We start from the raw sequence: 15,394 nt of genomic DNA, 5'->3' as shown, positions 1-15,394 counted from the left end.
GGATGAGTGCTTGTCTGAGATACCCTGTTTTCTTCCTCCAGGGAAGTTATTGTCAACCTTATGGCAAGTGAAAGTGCAAACTGTGCCTCTTTCTTCTAAGTAGGGCAGGTACAACTGGCATCATGAGAATGGCAAATTGGAGGGGGAAAAAAAAATCAAATATGTCTATTTTTTATGAAGTATCTGGTCAGTCAGCAAACAGAAGCTGATTGTAATAATGCATGAAACAGAGGAATATAGTTCTAAGCCACCCAAGGAAAAGATGCATACCAGACCTTGGTGTGGTATGATACCTCTAGAGATGAAGTAGCAGAGGAAAAGAAAGTCTTGGCATGCCTGTCTTACTATATTTGGACAATCTGAAATATTAGACCTGCTTAAAGTTTTTTAGATTGTCATTACTGTTCTGACTACATAGACTGATCTGCCTATGATAGCTTTTAAGTAACTTGGGCATCAGTGACACTCGGGTTGTGATAGAGCGGAGGTGTCTGCAGTGTATAAGAGCCAATGAAAAGTAAGATAAACTGAGTTTTAACTAAACTAAATATTAAGCCTGCACCTGTCACTTCTATTTAATCATGTAGCTAGTGTTTGGCTAACACTTTTCAGGATGACTTTTTTTTTTTTTTTCCCAGTCAAAACTGTCCGATTCTTTGGGTGACACTTTTACTGTTTCTCTACAAATGATTGCCTAAAAACTCCAGCTCTTGGTAGCATGTGATTGTTGAGGTTTTTACTGCTGAAGCTTTTGGCTTCTATTTCATTTTTGGACAAGGTTTTTAACGTCATGGTTGAAAGCTGAGAAATGTGACTGCTGAACTATAAAACCACAAGAAAATGAAGGACCATGTTAGTACACATATTTGAAATCACTCTTCTGTCTTTAAACAAAAAAGCAGGACCTATCATTTGCAGTTGGCGTGTGCCTGTTTTTGTTAGAAATCTTATGGCCTTGCAATAATGTTCAAATGTAGTGCAAACTCTCTCTTTATGAAAGTTATATAAATATTTGACTAGTTTATTTTCTCTTTAAATATTGAGCAGTAGAAGGAACCTTTTCCTCCTTCCTGATAAAGGAGGGAGGAGAAAAACTTTTCTTTAACGCTCCTGATAAATGCTTTATTCTGAAAATTCCTCAAGGCTGTTGTGTTCAGTGATTGTTTTTGCCTGTGGTGTGAATAAATGTTACACAGAGGTATGGGAATAGCTTGATCATATTGCAGCCAGGCACACCTTTCCTCCTGTGTAGCTGGAAAGAGACTGGTACCACTATACTGTGCCAAGTCACTCACGTGGATAAAAGTCTCAAGAGCACCGAAACTGCCCATCATGAATGCTTGTTACAAAGGCTATTCCTCTAGAGACTCAAATAATGCAAATACCATTTTAATGCAAGGCTCTAGTAATCTTTAATTTAACTAGATAGGTGGCTGGGCATACAGACAGTGGAGCAGGAAGAGGAGGATGACCCCCTCCTTCATTGTTAAATTCAAGCCCCTAAAAATTGTTTGCTCCAAGGCAAAGAAACCTATCTGCTGAGGACAGCACAGAGAACAGCGAGGTGGCTGGAGGAACTAAGGCTTGCTGTGACTTGTGGCTTGTGACTTGCACCCATGAGTTTGACACTGCAAAGGCATGCTTCTCCACCGAACGAGCCGAGCCGGTTTCCGCAGTCCCCAGTGCTGTCGCGTGGATTACTGCAAAGGGCTCAAAGAGCAGCAGGTGCCTCAGCAATTCCTGCTTGTGCATGACAAACTTGTTTGGTATCTGTTCCTCTCCCAGAAGCCAGCAAAACTAATACCTACCATTATAACTCTGTAAAAGCAAAAATTGCTCTTCCTGCTCTCAAAATATTAGTATTTCTTTGTGTTCCCTTGCTTTGCTATTATGAAGTTGGTCGTGACAAAGAGGTTTACTTGTTTTGTATACAGAGGAGAGGAGGAAAAGGGCTGGGGTGAAGGTGAGTCAGAAGAAGGAGGGGTAGCTGCTGGTTAGGGAATCCCTTCTTTTAGGGATTAAAAACTGCTTAACCAAGTAACCTGTATATGCTTTTAATCAAAGGCCATACAGTATGCATTACCTGAGCTATAGTCCAGCCTGACCTTTCTTCACTTGCAAGAAAATGCTCAACATACAAATACCTTAATGAAGTCATACTATGTCAAATTATGTATGACTTTAGGAATATGTAAGCCAAAGTATCTTCAATTATCTAAACTGAGGCAGTTGTAAAAATGGGCAAGCCTCACAGGAATTTTGTGAAATAAATTCTAGAAATAAATTTCAGTCCAAGTCAAGAGCAGCGTGAGCAATCACATATAAAGGAAAATGAATGTTTTGAGAGAGTGGTGGTGATGGATGGAAATAGTACTAATGCCCTGTGCAAAGACTCAGTTAGGCAAAGTCAGACACACATATAGGAGTGAGAGGTAAACTTAATTTTTCATGAGAATGTACAAATTTGAGAAAGTCAGCAGGCAGGGAAAATAAAACTAATGCCACTCAACACCACAGACAGCATTCTTGGGCTGCTTTGAAACTGTGGGACAAATTTACCTCTCAGGAAGACAAGTACGCTTTTTACTTCACTGGCGCTGTTTTGGATATATCCAGGTGCCAACAAGAGCAGAAGTTGGGTCTTCATATTCTGAACGGTGCCTAAGAGTCTGTAGGATATGAACTCAAAGTATGAACTCTGGGGAAAAATACTACATGTGCCTGTGCAGCTTTCACAGCAACATCTACCTGCTCTGAGTAATGAAAGTTTAATCATTACACTGTTCAATTAAAATTTATGATGGGTTATGAATGTGTATATGAAGCACAGAAAATCCCCTTGCACTGCAGGGAGCCAGTTGTAAGCTGTCAGAACCACACGGCCTGTTTTCTTTCTAATTATTGAGCATATTTTCTTCATTAAAGGCAGTCTCTTTTTGGTGAAAATTTCCATTTAAAGGACTCAATTCTGCAACCTGTAGTCAGACAAAATGTACATGGCTTGGATCCTCAACTGAATTGATTTCAGTAGAGCTTGGCTGATTTGTACCAGCTGAGCACTTGGCCCAGTGTTTTCCCCAGGACTAAATGGAAAATCAGGGGGTGTTTTGCCTGAGAATAGAAGAGGCTCGTTAGTAGGACTGAGGCTCATTTTTGTAATGCTGTGGGTTACTTGTAATGGTCTTCAAGCTGCAGTTTTCAATCTTGGCTGTTTCAAGCTGGGTACCTAAATGACAGTGAACTGAATAGGAGCTGCAGGTGGCAAGAACATCTGAAAATCAGGCCAAAGCTTTTAATCAAGTCTCTAAATACAAATTTTAGTGCCTACATTAGGAATTTACTACAGAAAATGTTCAGGCATATCATACTGCATGGCATGAACTAAATCATTCATGAACAATTCTAAATAGGTGGTTGATAACCCTGTAATTTCTTATGCTAGAAAAGGTGCTTATGTACTAGGTATTTAAGTGGGTTTCTGAAGTCATGAATTTCTGGAAGTACTTGCAATTAAATTATAACGTGTCTCGTTTGCATTCTTCTAAGTGAGAAAACCACTCATCTTTGTTGTGTGTTCTTCAGCAGCGGTAGCGCTTGCAGGGTTACCATGTTAGTCAATTATAATCTTATAATTACATACTAGAATACTAATGTGAATGTAAAAGGCTTGGAGATACGGCGTTTCTGAATCCAGCGTCTCTCTGGGATGAATAATCCTTGAAAGGAGATTCTGTATTTTTTTGCACTAGCACTCATGTTTAGGTTAGGTTTTAGGATTGTTTCATTATTTCCAGCACCACAGAATGTGTAACACTGCAGAAATTTGTAAATATTATTGTATTTACTACAAAGCAGGTTATCAGGGCCAGGTTCTTTGCTTACATAACTGCCTTTGAATTTGATACTACCTGGCTTTACCTGTAAAAATAGAAGAATAGAGGAATAGAGAAAAAATAGGTAGACTCACAAGAGGGATTTGAACACTGTGGTAATCAGTGCTGCAACACCTAATTTTTAAGTGTTGTAAACCATAGCCCTCCCTACCAGGCTCCAATACACAAAGTTTGGGGAGACCCAGGAAAAAATATAGAAAACAGATAATAGAGGGCACCTAAATTAGCAGGAGGAAATGATTTTTGGAGAGATTTAAGTAGGACTTGCCTTATATTTAATAGGGTGAAAGAAACATTCTTGTTTGTTCTCTTGCTCTCTCTGTCCTAATAAATATTTAATTTTGTAAAGCTTCAGCAGGAGTCATTAGAGAAACCCTATTAACATACTCTCTGGTTTGCTCTCCTGAATACTAGGGTCCAAATCCGGGCTCTATTTTGGATGCAAGAGTCTGGGTGTCGCATCAGAGAGGATGCCCCGGCGTACCTTATCTATTGAGCTGTATGGGACTGGCAGTGCCGAGTTTGTGAATTCAGACGGTTGTACACTAGGACAATATTTCAGTGCCCTGAACAGCCTTTCCCACCTTCCTGTCTCATGGGCTGAGTGATGAAGCACCTTGCTGCAGCCCCGGCTGCTCGCCCCTGCTCTGCTGCTGCTGGCCAGCTGCTCAGCTTCCCTGGTACACGCAGGTTTTCCGGTGGGAACGTGGGCTGCCGGTCGTCTGCTGCTCCCTGATGCCCCAAAGGGGATTTGCTGTATTACTCTTTTCCTCTACTATTTTCATGGTCTGGCCTGCCACAACTCAGGTGCCAGCCTGCGTAGTGGCATGGCGAATGCCCGGCTGCAAAACAACTGAGCTGGGAGGTTTGGGAGTTGTAGCAGCTAAATATTCCTTGTGAGGCAAACTACTGAAAAATGTCGAAGTTGTACTCTCAAGACTGATCTAGACGCTTTTCCCATGAACATCTTAGACCTGTTTTACAGAGTGGAAAATTAATGTTAGCGTGTCATTATCATACCAGTAAAGGTTTTATATTCAAATTATCCTGGACAGACATGCAAAGCTGCAAATATTTTATGAAAAGCTGCCAAAGCTTAATGCCCTATTTTTAGGAAGTTAAGCACAGAGCTTTGAATAAAATTATGATTTGCATTTGAAATTTCTGAGACAACAGAAACTGGATAAAAATGTAGGCTATAATTTATGCATCAAAAGTGCCATGAGCAACTGATGCGTTTCACTATTTTACAGCATCCCAAATGCATACAGATCAGGTTTAAACCTTAATTTGATAAATTACATGGATAAAACCAAACAAACGGACAAAATGCCAGGACTGTTTGTTAACTTAAAAATATTTTTGTCCAATTCTCAATACATTATGATCTTTTCCATCTTATTCTTAATCTCTGTTAAGGCAGTGGGAGGTTATCTGTTAAAGGTGAGTGTGTAATGGCATCTGTTATTGCTGGAATTGCTTGTGATAAGCAATTTCAGGCAGACATCCTGCTGTCTACCTAGGAGCAGTTTAGTGAAAGGGTTTTTTCCTGATAGAAGTGTAATTTTCCTTAAGATTATGAATATTTTCTCAGACTGATGAAAAGAGCTTCAAGTTACAATAACCACTGAAATAAGCATATTCAGCTATTCATAATCTGACCAACATCAAAAGTAGTTTTTGCCTGGACCAGAATATTCTCTGGAGTGTTTGTGCTTGGGCATGAGAACCAGTAAGCAAAAATGATTAGAGACAAACCTGTGGTCAGCCATTTTCACAGCAAAGTCCTAGAGCCCCCTTTGCCCAGCAATGCTCTGGGCAATGTGTCTACATCGGTACTCAGGATCGGCCAGGTGGCTACTAGCCAGTGCCACATGTTTATCCCTTCCTTTCTTAATTGGATTTTTTCCTTTTACTGGCTTGAGATTTGAGAATTGAGATTTGAGGCAATATTTATTTCAGGGAGACATTCTTTGTAATATTCTATTCTACTTTGAATGTTAAAAAATATCCAAGTCTTTCTCTGCAGATGAGTTCAGCCAGTGCCTACAGTTCAGACCTAATTATCCCGCACTAAGGATTTATTCTCTGTCACAGCATACATGTGTACCCTGAGTTGGTAGTAGCAGGATATACTTGCTCATGTCAGAGGGTGCAAGAAGGTAAATATTGAACTACTAATCCTGATTGTTTTCCAAAAGTATTAAGTAATAAAATATTTGAGGCCCCCAAGATATGGAATGGGATTTACATGAGGTGTAAATATCTCACTTGCTTTTTTTTTTTTCTCTTGCTCTCAGTATGTAAAGAGAAGACTTTTAATTTTTTTGAGATTTGACCACTTTGGATCACAGCCACAACAAATAGTTCAGTTTCAGACCCAGAAGCCTAACCCAAGTTGTGTATAGTAAGAAGAAATGCAAACACAATGCTAGTATACACAAGTTAAACTGTATGAAACTGGTTTTCTCATGGCAGATTGCCTTAATTAACCTTCACCTGACATGTTCTTCAAGTGTCGTTTTCCTAGTCTGTCTTCCAGCCTCACCAAACTTCTTGCTCCCATTAAATCAATATCAACGTCAACTACTTTATGATGCAGTGCTGGCTTCTCCGGTTATGAAGATGAAATTTGCTAAATTTCTTCTTTTGAGATATGTTTATTTATGATTGTTTACACTATCATATCCCTACAGATTAGAAACTTTTTGTCTGTGATTTCTTCTATTCTTTTTGAGGGAAAGGGAGTTGAGTTTAACTTGTCAGGAAAAGCTTTGGCTCTGTATTTTGCATTTCTCTGGGAAGGGTGCAGATATGTACAGAAAAGAGCTCGTGCACACAGCAAGATGAAAATGGATTATGGTTTTGCAGATGAGATAAGCTACTTCACATTTACCGCAAGAGTGAATGCAGGCAGTTATTGTAGAGGAACTGATGTTCTTTTGGTTATATTTATGATATCCTTGCACTAAGCTGAGTGTCAACACAAAGCTTTAACAGAACTTATTAAGACAACTTTTAAAATTAATACAGATTAACATCCTTGGGTATACCCCCCACAGACAAGACAAAAGGCGTGGAGTTAATGAATGCTTTGGATAAAACACGTTAACTCGCCAGTCAGATGCTGGCATTCAGCAGTCAGCTACTGTTAGGCTATAGCCATATAAAGCAAGCTGAGCTCTGCAGTAGCCATCTGTGGGCATGTTTTATTCTGAAATAACTGTGAAGTAGCTTAACCCTCGAGGGGTTGGGGTTCAGCAACCTCACATATACCATGGGGCTAGACTGTGCACACAGGCGGTTACAGCAGAATAGCTGAAGGAATGTTTATTTGGACCTTAGCTGAGCCCAGAGCTGCTCAAGCTTTTCTTCGAGATTCTCATAAACCTGCGCAGAGGAAGCAATGGTCAGGAGAGGACAAGCATAATTCTGTGATCGAGCAGTAGAGGGTGAGGGGCGGTTTGATAGCTAACCAGTGAATAACATATAAGATGAAGGGACACCTTCACTTTAGATATATGTGTTTCTAATGCAGTAAGAAAAAAGAAAAAAAAGGGGGTTGCAAAACCCGGGTGTGCACCTGTATATTTGCAAGAAGTACGGTCTGGAGTCACGTGCATGGTTGGAAGTCTGGGAAGAAATGCGTCTAAGCCATTTTGTGTACTGGGGAGAGATCATAGCCATTCTCAGCTTTGCATAGGTTGGATCTGTGAGTCTGAATTTTTGGAAGGTGCTGCTTCTCAGCATCCTGCACCCTCCAGGCAGCCCAGGAGAGCCCAGCCCAGGGCTGCCAGTACACATGGCCCAAAGACATGAAGACCTAAGAGAGCAGGCTGGCTAGCTGCCTGAGTAGGGAGAACTCTGCAGAGCAAGGTCCCACGTACCTAGCTACCACAGGCTTTCTATGAAACTGGGTGTATGTAGATAACGATCATGACATGCAATGTCCTTGAAACTGTCCATTGATTTAAGTCATTTTATTGCATAACCCTGCAGAAAAATCAGGCTTAGGTAGCATTGACTATAGCTTCAGCTGCCATGACTAGTTTTTTTTGATACATCACATGAGAATCAGCTACTGTATATAATCCGTAGAGCCGCAGCTTAGCCAACCATATGCTTATGCGATTATATAACCCAGTTCCAGCACAGCAGTTAACAGTTCAATATACACTTTGTAATCTTATTGATAAAATTGTTAGTTGTCATAAAATCCAGAACATATGTGAGGGTATGTGTGGAAATAGCTAAACCATCTGAGCTTGCCTTAGAAGGCAGAAAGAGGACTTCTCCGGGAAGAAATTTCTTTAGGGAAGAACTTACATTTTTTCTCAGCATAAATTGCCTTCTGTGTAAGCACAAAATTTTTATTTCTGTGATCTTTCCTATTTTTCAGTCTGTATGACATGTTATTTGGCTGAAATTGGCACTTGGGGAATGACATAATTTGGTCCTAGCAATATGAAAGCATAGTGACTGTATGTATTTCATACCATGTCACTTCATATATACAGTATATACAGTTCATGCTGCACTGCTTCACACCATGACTGGTGTCTTCACTTGTCTTAGGTTATTTTGATTTTGTGTCATCTTCAGTTTTTGATACACACAGGTGTACCTGTTAGCGATTCAGCTCGAGGCTTATTCTAACAGCTGAGCTGGATGTTTGGCCCTCCTCAGAAGTCTTGGATTTCTTTACCTATTAGGAGGAGAAGCACATCTTGGCCCATCTTAACAAAGGTCACCAAAATGCTAGGATCTACAAGCAGCTCTGATTTTGAATGCAGAAGGGATACCCTCAAGGCCCTTGTCCACTTCTTTTTGTGCTCCTCTAAGGAACTGTGGAAGAATTAAAAATGAGCCTTCCAGTAACACTCCTTCCATGCTTGCTTACACTGAAGTGATTTGGCCAGAGAAGCCCCTGTACAAGCTGCTAGTTAGGAAACTGGGGGGGGGACTCGCCCAGAAGCCAGAATCTGCGATTTCCAGGGCAGTTCATTTCACAGCTGTAGCTGTGTTTGCACAAGGGAGGCTTTGGCACCTTTATCTGTGCTAGCACACATGGACTATGACATTTCCGTGTGTAGATAAAACTTAGGAAGTCTGACACTAATTCTCTATCTAGTTCAGAAAACAGTTTTAAGATATCAGTGGGCTGGGCCAGCAATCTAAAGTGTGCTGGCGCCAATTTTAAAACCAAAATTTTAAATTGCAGAGCCTGTTTGGGTAACTGCCAGCAAAGCGGAGCCCTTAGACCATGCTGTGAATAGAGAGGCTGCTTCTGTCAATAGGTTTTCATAAACACCATCAGTCACAATTTAGCCTTGTTTAAAAATGTTCACCGTAGCATAGTTTTCAAAGACCCCTATACAAGCAGAAAATGTTAAGAGCAGTTTTTTTTATATCGCTTTAAGCTACATTTGCAACAAAACTGTAAAATAATTGTGGAGCCACAGGTATTCTATATACATGACAAGGTAAAACTCTGACTTTTTCTGTGTCAGGAATCACAGTTTGTGTGTTTGAAGGGGATTTCTGCTTTTGTTGAAAATACCTAATAAAGCAAAAAAAAATATTAGTAATTACAGACTTTTGGAAGTTTATTAATAAGAGTCTTTTACCCTCTTGATCTTCACTGATATTTCAATGCCATAAAAACTGTATTCAGTGTCTGTTCAGTATGTGTTCAGGTAAAGAAACTGCCTGTGACTTGGCAGTTTTCAGACCCATGTGTTACAAAGGCAACAGACACGATTTCTTGGAGGCTCTTGCAGCTTGCATGTAGGCTACTGTTTAGTGTGAAAACCTAGTGGGGGAAGCATTTCAGAAAACTTGCGACTATTTGCCACATATGCCCGTGGTCTTTTAGTTAGTCATTCAGCAGTGTTGTGGCACTCTGCTATGAAAATATAGCCCTGGTTGGCCGATACATTAGTAAATCTGCAGCCATGTAGTGTAAATCCATGAAATGCTGACTGATGGCTATTGAAGAGCTACTGGTAACATCTTTCTTAAAGATTCAGGGCAGTACTTTTTTGGTTTCAACAAATCACAGGTAAAATATTTCAGATTAAACTGCAACAATTACATTCACCAAGGCCGTGTATTTTTACTGGCTTACGAGGTCAGGATACTCCATAGATGGCTGATTTATGTTAAATACTTACGTTGTATTTTTTCTTACAAATTATTTGCAATTGTATGCGTTGTTAGGCTTCCCTGTTGTCAAATCTTTACAACGTTTTTGCATGCAGCCCCATGCTATATGCAAGCGTACTGTGTCAATAGGAAAGCTGTTACTTCCCTTGTATTTGAGGCTAATATTTAGTTACTCAGACATATCAATTACTCCCACCTCCCCTCTGGGACATAGTCCCAGTACAATCAATGAAACCGTGTATGTAACATTTGGGTCTGGTCATATATGAATCAGTAAGAAAAGATCTTTTCATTAATAGTGAGTAGCCAGGATCTAATAGTCACTACCTGACCATTAAATGTTTTTGATGAACTACTGTAAATTTCTTCTAATAAAAGTTGTTATAAGATTATCCATGGTGTAAAACTATGATGTAAAACTACCACAGTGTTACAACTGATAGTAGTGGAGCAAGAAAATGTTTTTCCCACCTCGTAAATTCTTTTAAAGAACTTACTTATTTTTTCCTCCTTAAAATGAGATTAAAAATCTGTAAGTTTTTTGATTTTTGAGCTAATAATCTGATATTTTTTATTGTCAATTGAAGTATTTTTAAAGATAATTTCAACTCATTTGTTTCACTTTGTCTGCTTTAATTTTAGTATGTTGAAGCATTTTAAGAGTAACGATGCATGACAATATTTAGGAGTTTATACTACAGAACGTAGACTCTCTTTGCATTGAATTTATTATTCTCTTGTTTTACAGGTTTTAGGAAACAAGCCAGAGCTTCCTGAGTGTGGTGATGATGATGATGAGACAGCTGATATTATGAACAGGAGAAGTGCTAAACTGTATATGGTAAGTAGTTTGGGTTTTTTTCCCTGAGTTAGGTGCACTCAGTAATCATTCATATAGGGTCCTTGCATATGGAGTTCTGGCTTCAGTTATAAAACTCCGGTTGTGTTAATTGATTTGCAGCCAGTAGACAAGAGTCTCAAAGACATCAATCAAGACAGCTCAGTTAAAGTAAAACAAAAAAATCCTTCTGTTTAATAGCAACTGGACTAGCTGGCTGGTTACTGTCCCATTTACTCAGGAAACAAGCTAAATATGCTAGCATGAAACTACATTTCCTGTCTTCTTGGTTTTAAAAATGAGGGTTTTAGTAGTCATATGTGATTTAGTTATTCTTAGCAGAATTTGAGAGATGAACGGTTATGTAATATTTTTCTAACAAAAATCCAGAAGAATTTGAATGCATGCTCCTGTCTTTTGCAGTGGCCTTTTCCTCCTTCCTCACCTGCAATGGCTCGACAATAAGTAGGACAGTGCCAATGTAATAAAATTGCCTATTAACAAAATGGATACAATTTTTATTCCGTTTAAATCAGTAAGAGTTTTATGATTAGATTCAGTGAAATTATGATTTGTCCTCATATCATGCTAGGGATACTGTTCTTGCTTAGAAGGGGCACATAATTCATTCTTCTAGCTAATAATACATTACATTAATTATATGTAAGTCTATACAACTATTTCTCTTTCTTTAAGTAATAGAGATAGGGAAGTAGTTAAAAATTATTGGTATTCTATTAGAAAGGGTGTGAGAATAGCTTATTCTTTTCAAATATGGTCAAAGTATCTACATATCTCTTTAAGCTGGAAAAATGACAGCAATAACAATTTAAATAAATTATTGAGTATTGTGATATTCATGCAACATACATTATTCAACAAATAGTCTGTGACTTAGTTTAACAGATAACCATGAGTCTAAAGCATTTTATTCATTACCAGTGCCAAGGCAGACCCAGGTTTTTGTAGTTGATCCTTTTTCACAAAAAGACCTGTTTTTAAATTGAAATGTATAGACATTCCATTTCATTGATGTTTTTAATAAGAAGCCACAAAGCTGAAGCAACAAACTATTTCTGTCTCTGTGTTTTCTTTTTCTGTCGCAGTCACCCTTTCTTTCATATTCTCCCACTTGAGAAAAGGAGTAAAAATGTATTTAGAAGAAGGGGAATATTTTAATGAAAAGCTAGAAAATCCTTTCCCTTGCTCCCCCCCAAAAAAGGATTATTTTCTTCTGAAGATTGCATGAAGAGTACTTTTTAAAGGCTCTCATCAGCATTGAGTTTTGGACCCTCATCTTCAGCATTTTGTGCTTTTGCTCATGCAAAGTGGTTGCATTGCATGATACAAAAGGATCTTTCACTGACTGTCGATTTCCTATAATCACATGCAGAGAAAAAGAGTTTAGTCAGTGTGGCAACACCCTGACAGCACTGAGCGTTCCTGGATCCTTCTGCCTGGGACCTTTCGGGTGCCATCTATATAGTAGGTCGAGGCTGCCGTGAAGTGTGAGAGAGGGTGAACCACCTCCTGTGCAGGTTCTGCATCCTGCAGACAGCTGCAGGGTGCTGCCACCTTCCCTGCTGCCTGGTTCAGCGATCCTGACCCTGCCCATGCCTGTGGCTGTGGTTTACAAGAGACATATATGAGGCCGTTCATGCTACAAGGCCATTTTTAGTCCCTGTTGTCTATGTGCTGTGTGTAGTTCCCATTCATCATTCCATTCTTGCCAAAAAATCTGGCACGTATTTCTTACCTTTTATAGCAGGGGGTTTGTCTTATTTTGAGGAAAAAAAAAGAAAGAAAGAAAGAAAAGAAGAAGTTTTGCATGTATGGTCAGGGCAGTTGTAATAAGACAATAATTTAGAAATCTATTGTAAAGTGCTTGCAGTGAATTTTGGATCACAAGAAATCTCAGAAAATTTTGTGGATATCTAGTAAATTCCTTTAAGTTCACAGATCCTGCTAACAGAATTCTATTAACAAAATTCTTTATGTGCTGCAATATAACAGTGAGTGTCAAAGTCAGGAGAGAGGCTTATAGCAAGTCTTCAAAGTAGGCGTTTATTTTTATTTGCAATATGCAGTCGTAATTTCCATCTTGTGTTTCCATAATATACAATATAAGATAAAAAGACACATTTAAAATTAATATGAAAATTTAATTATGAAAGGAAATGAAGACTGCTAGAAAAGTGAAAGCCACAATAGTAAAGAACTTCTTTTGCTTGCCCCTGAAGCCATATAGGAGTGAATTTTGAAGTTTGAAGTGAAGTTTATAAAGGTCTACATGAACTTACAACTGTGAGAACAAACTGGGAGTTGTGGTGGAGGTCAGAAAGCAGATTGTGCAATAGGTCTCATATGACAGTTTCCTATTACAGAACTATAGCTTGTAAATATAGATATTTCAGTTGCAAAAGTCAGTGTAGGACAATTTTATCATGATTTTAAATGGTCTTGTTCTGCATGTAAATATACTTTTGGCTTCAGTTAGGGTTGCTTTGTAGAAGATAATGCCTATGGGCTCCACCAGTTCAGTAAAGTATATAGGGTGGATCTAGGAAAATACGGATTTTTAACTGTGAGGTGTTCACTGAACAAGCAGTTGAATTGAAAGTTGAAAAAAGACTTATTTATTTTAAAAAGTTGTGAGACAGAGATCCAAGAAAATCACTAAAATTAACACCACATCTCCCTCTACTGGATGTAAAATGAAAAAAAAAAAGTTATTAGCTGTCATTACTTTACAGCAACATACAAATTTTATACAGTCATTTGTATAGGAATAGTTACTGATTTCTGTAGTAATTTGGGGAGGGGAAATTAATTTGCTTGTAAAAGGCAGAGTTGATCTCAATCTGAAGTTGTTGCTTTTTTAGGTGTCAGATGCAAGTGGATCCATGAAGGTGTCCGTGATAGCAGAGGAAAACCCCTTCTCCATGTCTATGCTTTTGTCTGAAGAGTGCTTCATTTTGGACCATGGCGCTGCAAGAAAGATCTTTGTGTGGAAAGGTAAGAGATGACTTCTGTTGCAGATGTACGAGGAACACAGGTCTAAAGTCCACACCATGCCCACTGAACACTAGCAAGAATTTAATACTGGCTGGACACAGTAGCCTGCACACAATTTCTTACTTGAACAAGTCTTCCTTGATGTAGTCAGTGGACAGGGATTGCTCTTGTGAGTAAGAGCCTCAAGACTGGGTACTGTCTAAGTATCCTGAGTATTTTGGGGGCATCTGTAATTTTGGGTGCTTAAATGCTTAACTGAGTGACAATTATGAAGCAACCATAAAGAATCCTACAAGTTTTATATATCACCATGAAATTTCTATCTTCTGGGAAAAAAATATAGAAATTGAAGGCTTGATAATGGGTAGATATTATATTTCCATTTGCTCTTCGGGAGAGGTGTGAAATTTAAAGGTGAGTGGTTAATACAATCTCAGTGTCTCATGCTTTAACTGAAAGTGTAAGCTTATAAATACTTTGATGCTTCTTTTTTTCTTGCAAACATTTCTCTGTGCTATCCTCAGTGCTTGTGGGAGTGTTTGCAGTTGCTTTGGCTGAACATTTCCCAGGAGAAGACTGCTACTGAGGAATTAGGTCTGGACTCCTTGAAGATGGTGTGGTACAGGGTTACCTTTGCATCCAGTGCAGAGTATGTCCTCTTCTCTGACTGAGGCTGTTTATTAACTATTCTGTGGCATTTGCATTTCTTTTTACCATGTGCTATAGCAAATAATTAATCAGTGCAGTTGCCAAGCTTTTGAAGTCTATCCAGGAAGCACTGTAAGCATTTTGCCTGAATATTTCATTTGCAGTTAGGGAAGTCTCCTTTAAAAAAGAGCATTCTTTGGGCACTGTGCTCAGATGGCCTAAGTTCTTCCTAAGGCCTTGCCTCCTGCTTTCCAGTGCCCACCTGATAGCTTCTAGAAGAATCAAGCCAACAAGACCAGGCATTTATATACAAATCAGGCCCTCTGAATATGGCCACACATGCTCCTCTGTGTATCCTCGCTTTGCTGCTGTTGATAACAATAAAGTGTGGAATTAGCCTGTGAGTCTCACCTTGCACTGGGAAGCTGCAGTTACCATCTCTGCTGGAAATCTTCAGACCACTAAGCTGAGGAGTGTGAATTACTTTGCTAATAGTCTTATTCAAAACTGACTATGATGAATAGCTTATTAGAGAATCTTATTAGACTAAGAGGTCTCTGGAGTATAGTCATTGGCAGCCAGCTGGGACACAGAACTGATACACAAAATCATGCCACAGAGACTTTCAGAGATGTCTAATATCTTTGACTGAAGAAGGAGCAATGAACGGGGGAAGGTGGTGATGAATTGTATAGCATGGCTGGATTATATAGGAGTTTCATCTTAGACTGTGGAACAGTGGTGCTGCCTGATGAAGGGAAGGCAGTTGTGGAGAGCAGCTTTATTTAACACATTGCAGTCCAACAAGGAAAGTTTCAGAGAAGGTTGCCTGGGT

At 39.1% G+C, this 15,394-nt stretch overlaps 1 protein-coding gene across 2 annotated transcripts in view; it reads left to right on the top strand.

The window, feature by feature from the left end:
* SCIN (scinderin) overlaps positions 1–15,394 on the top strand; it is a 57,096-nt gene that overhangs the window by 25,943 nt on the left and 15,759 nt on the right. For both annotated transcript variants that reach the window (XM_067291636.1, XM_067291637.1), the window contains exons 5-6: positions 10,807–10,899; positions 13,779–13,911. In XM_067291636.1, the coding sequence (XP_067147737.1) occupies positions 10,807–10,899; positions 13,779–13,911 (226 nt within the window). The remainder of the gene's footprint in view (positions 1–10,806; positions 10,900–13,778; positions 13,912–15,394) is intronic.

Source organism: Apteryx mantelli, chromosome 2 (assembly GCF_036417845.1).
Source record: "Apteryx mantelli isolate bAptMan1 chromosome 2, bAptMan1.hap1, whole genome shotgun sequence".
Classification (NCBI taxonomy): Eukaryota; Metazoa; Chordata; class Aves; order Apterygiformes; family Apterygidae; genus Apteryx; species Apteryx mantelli.
This window is presented reverse-complemented; position numbering and strand designations above follow the sequence as displayed.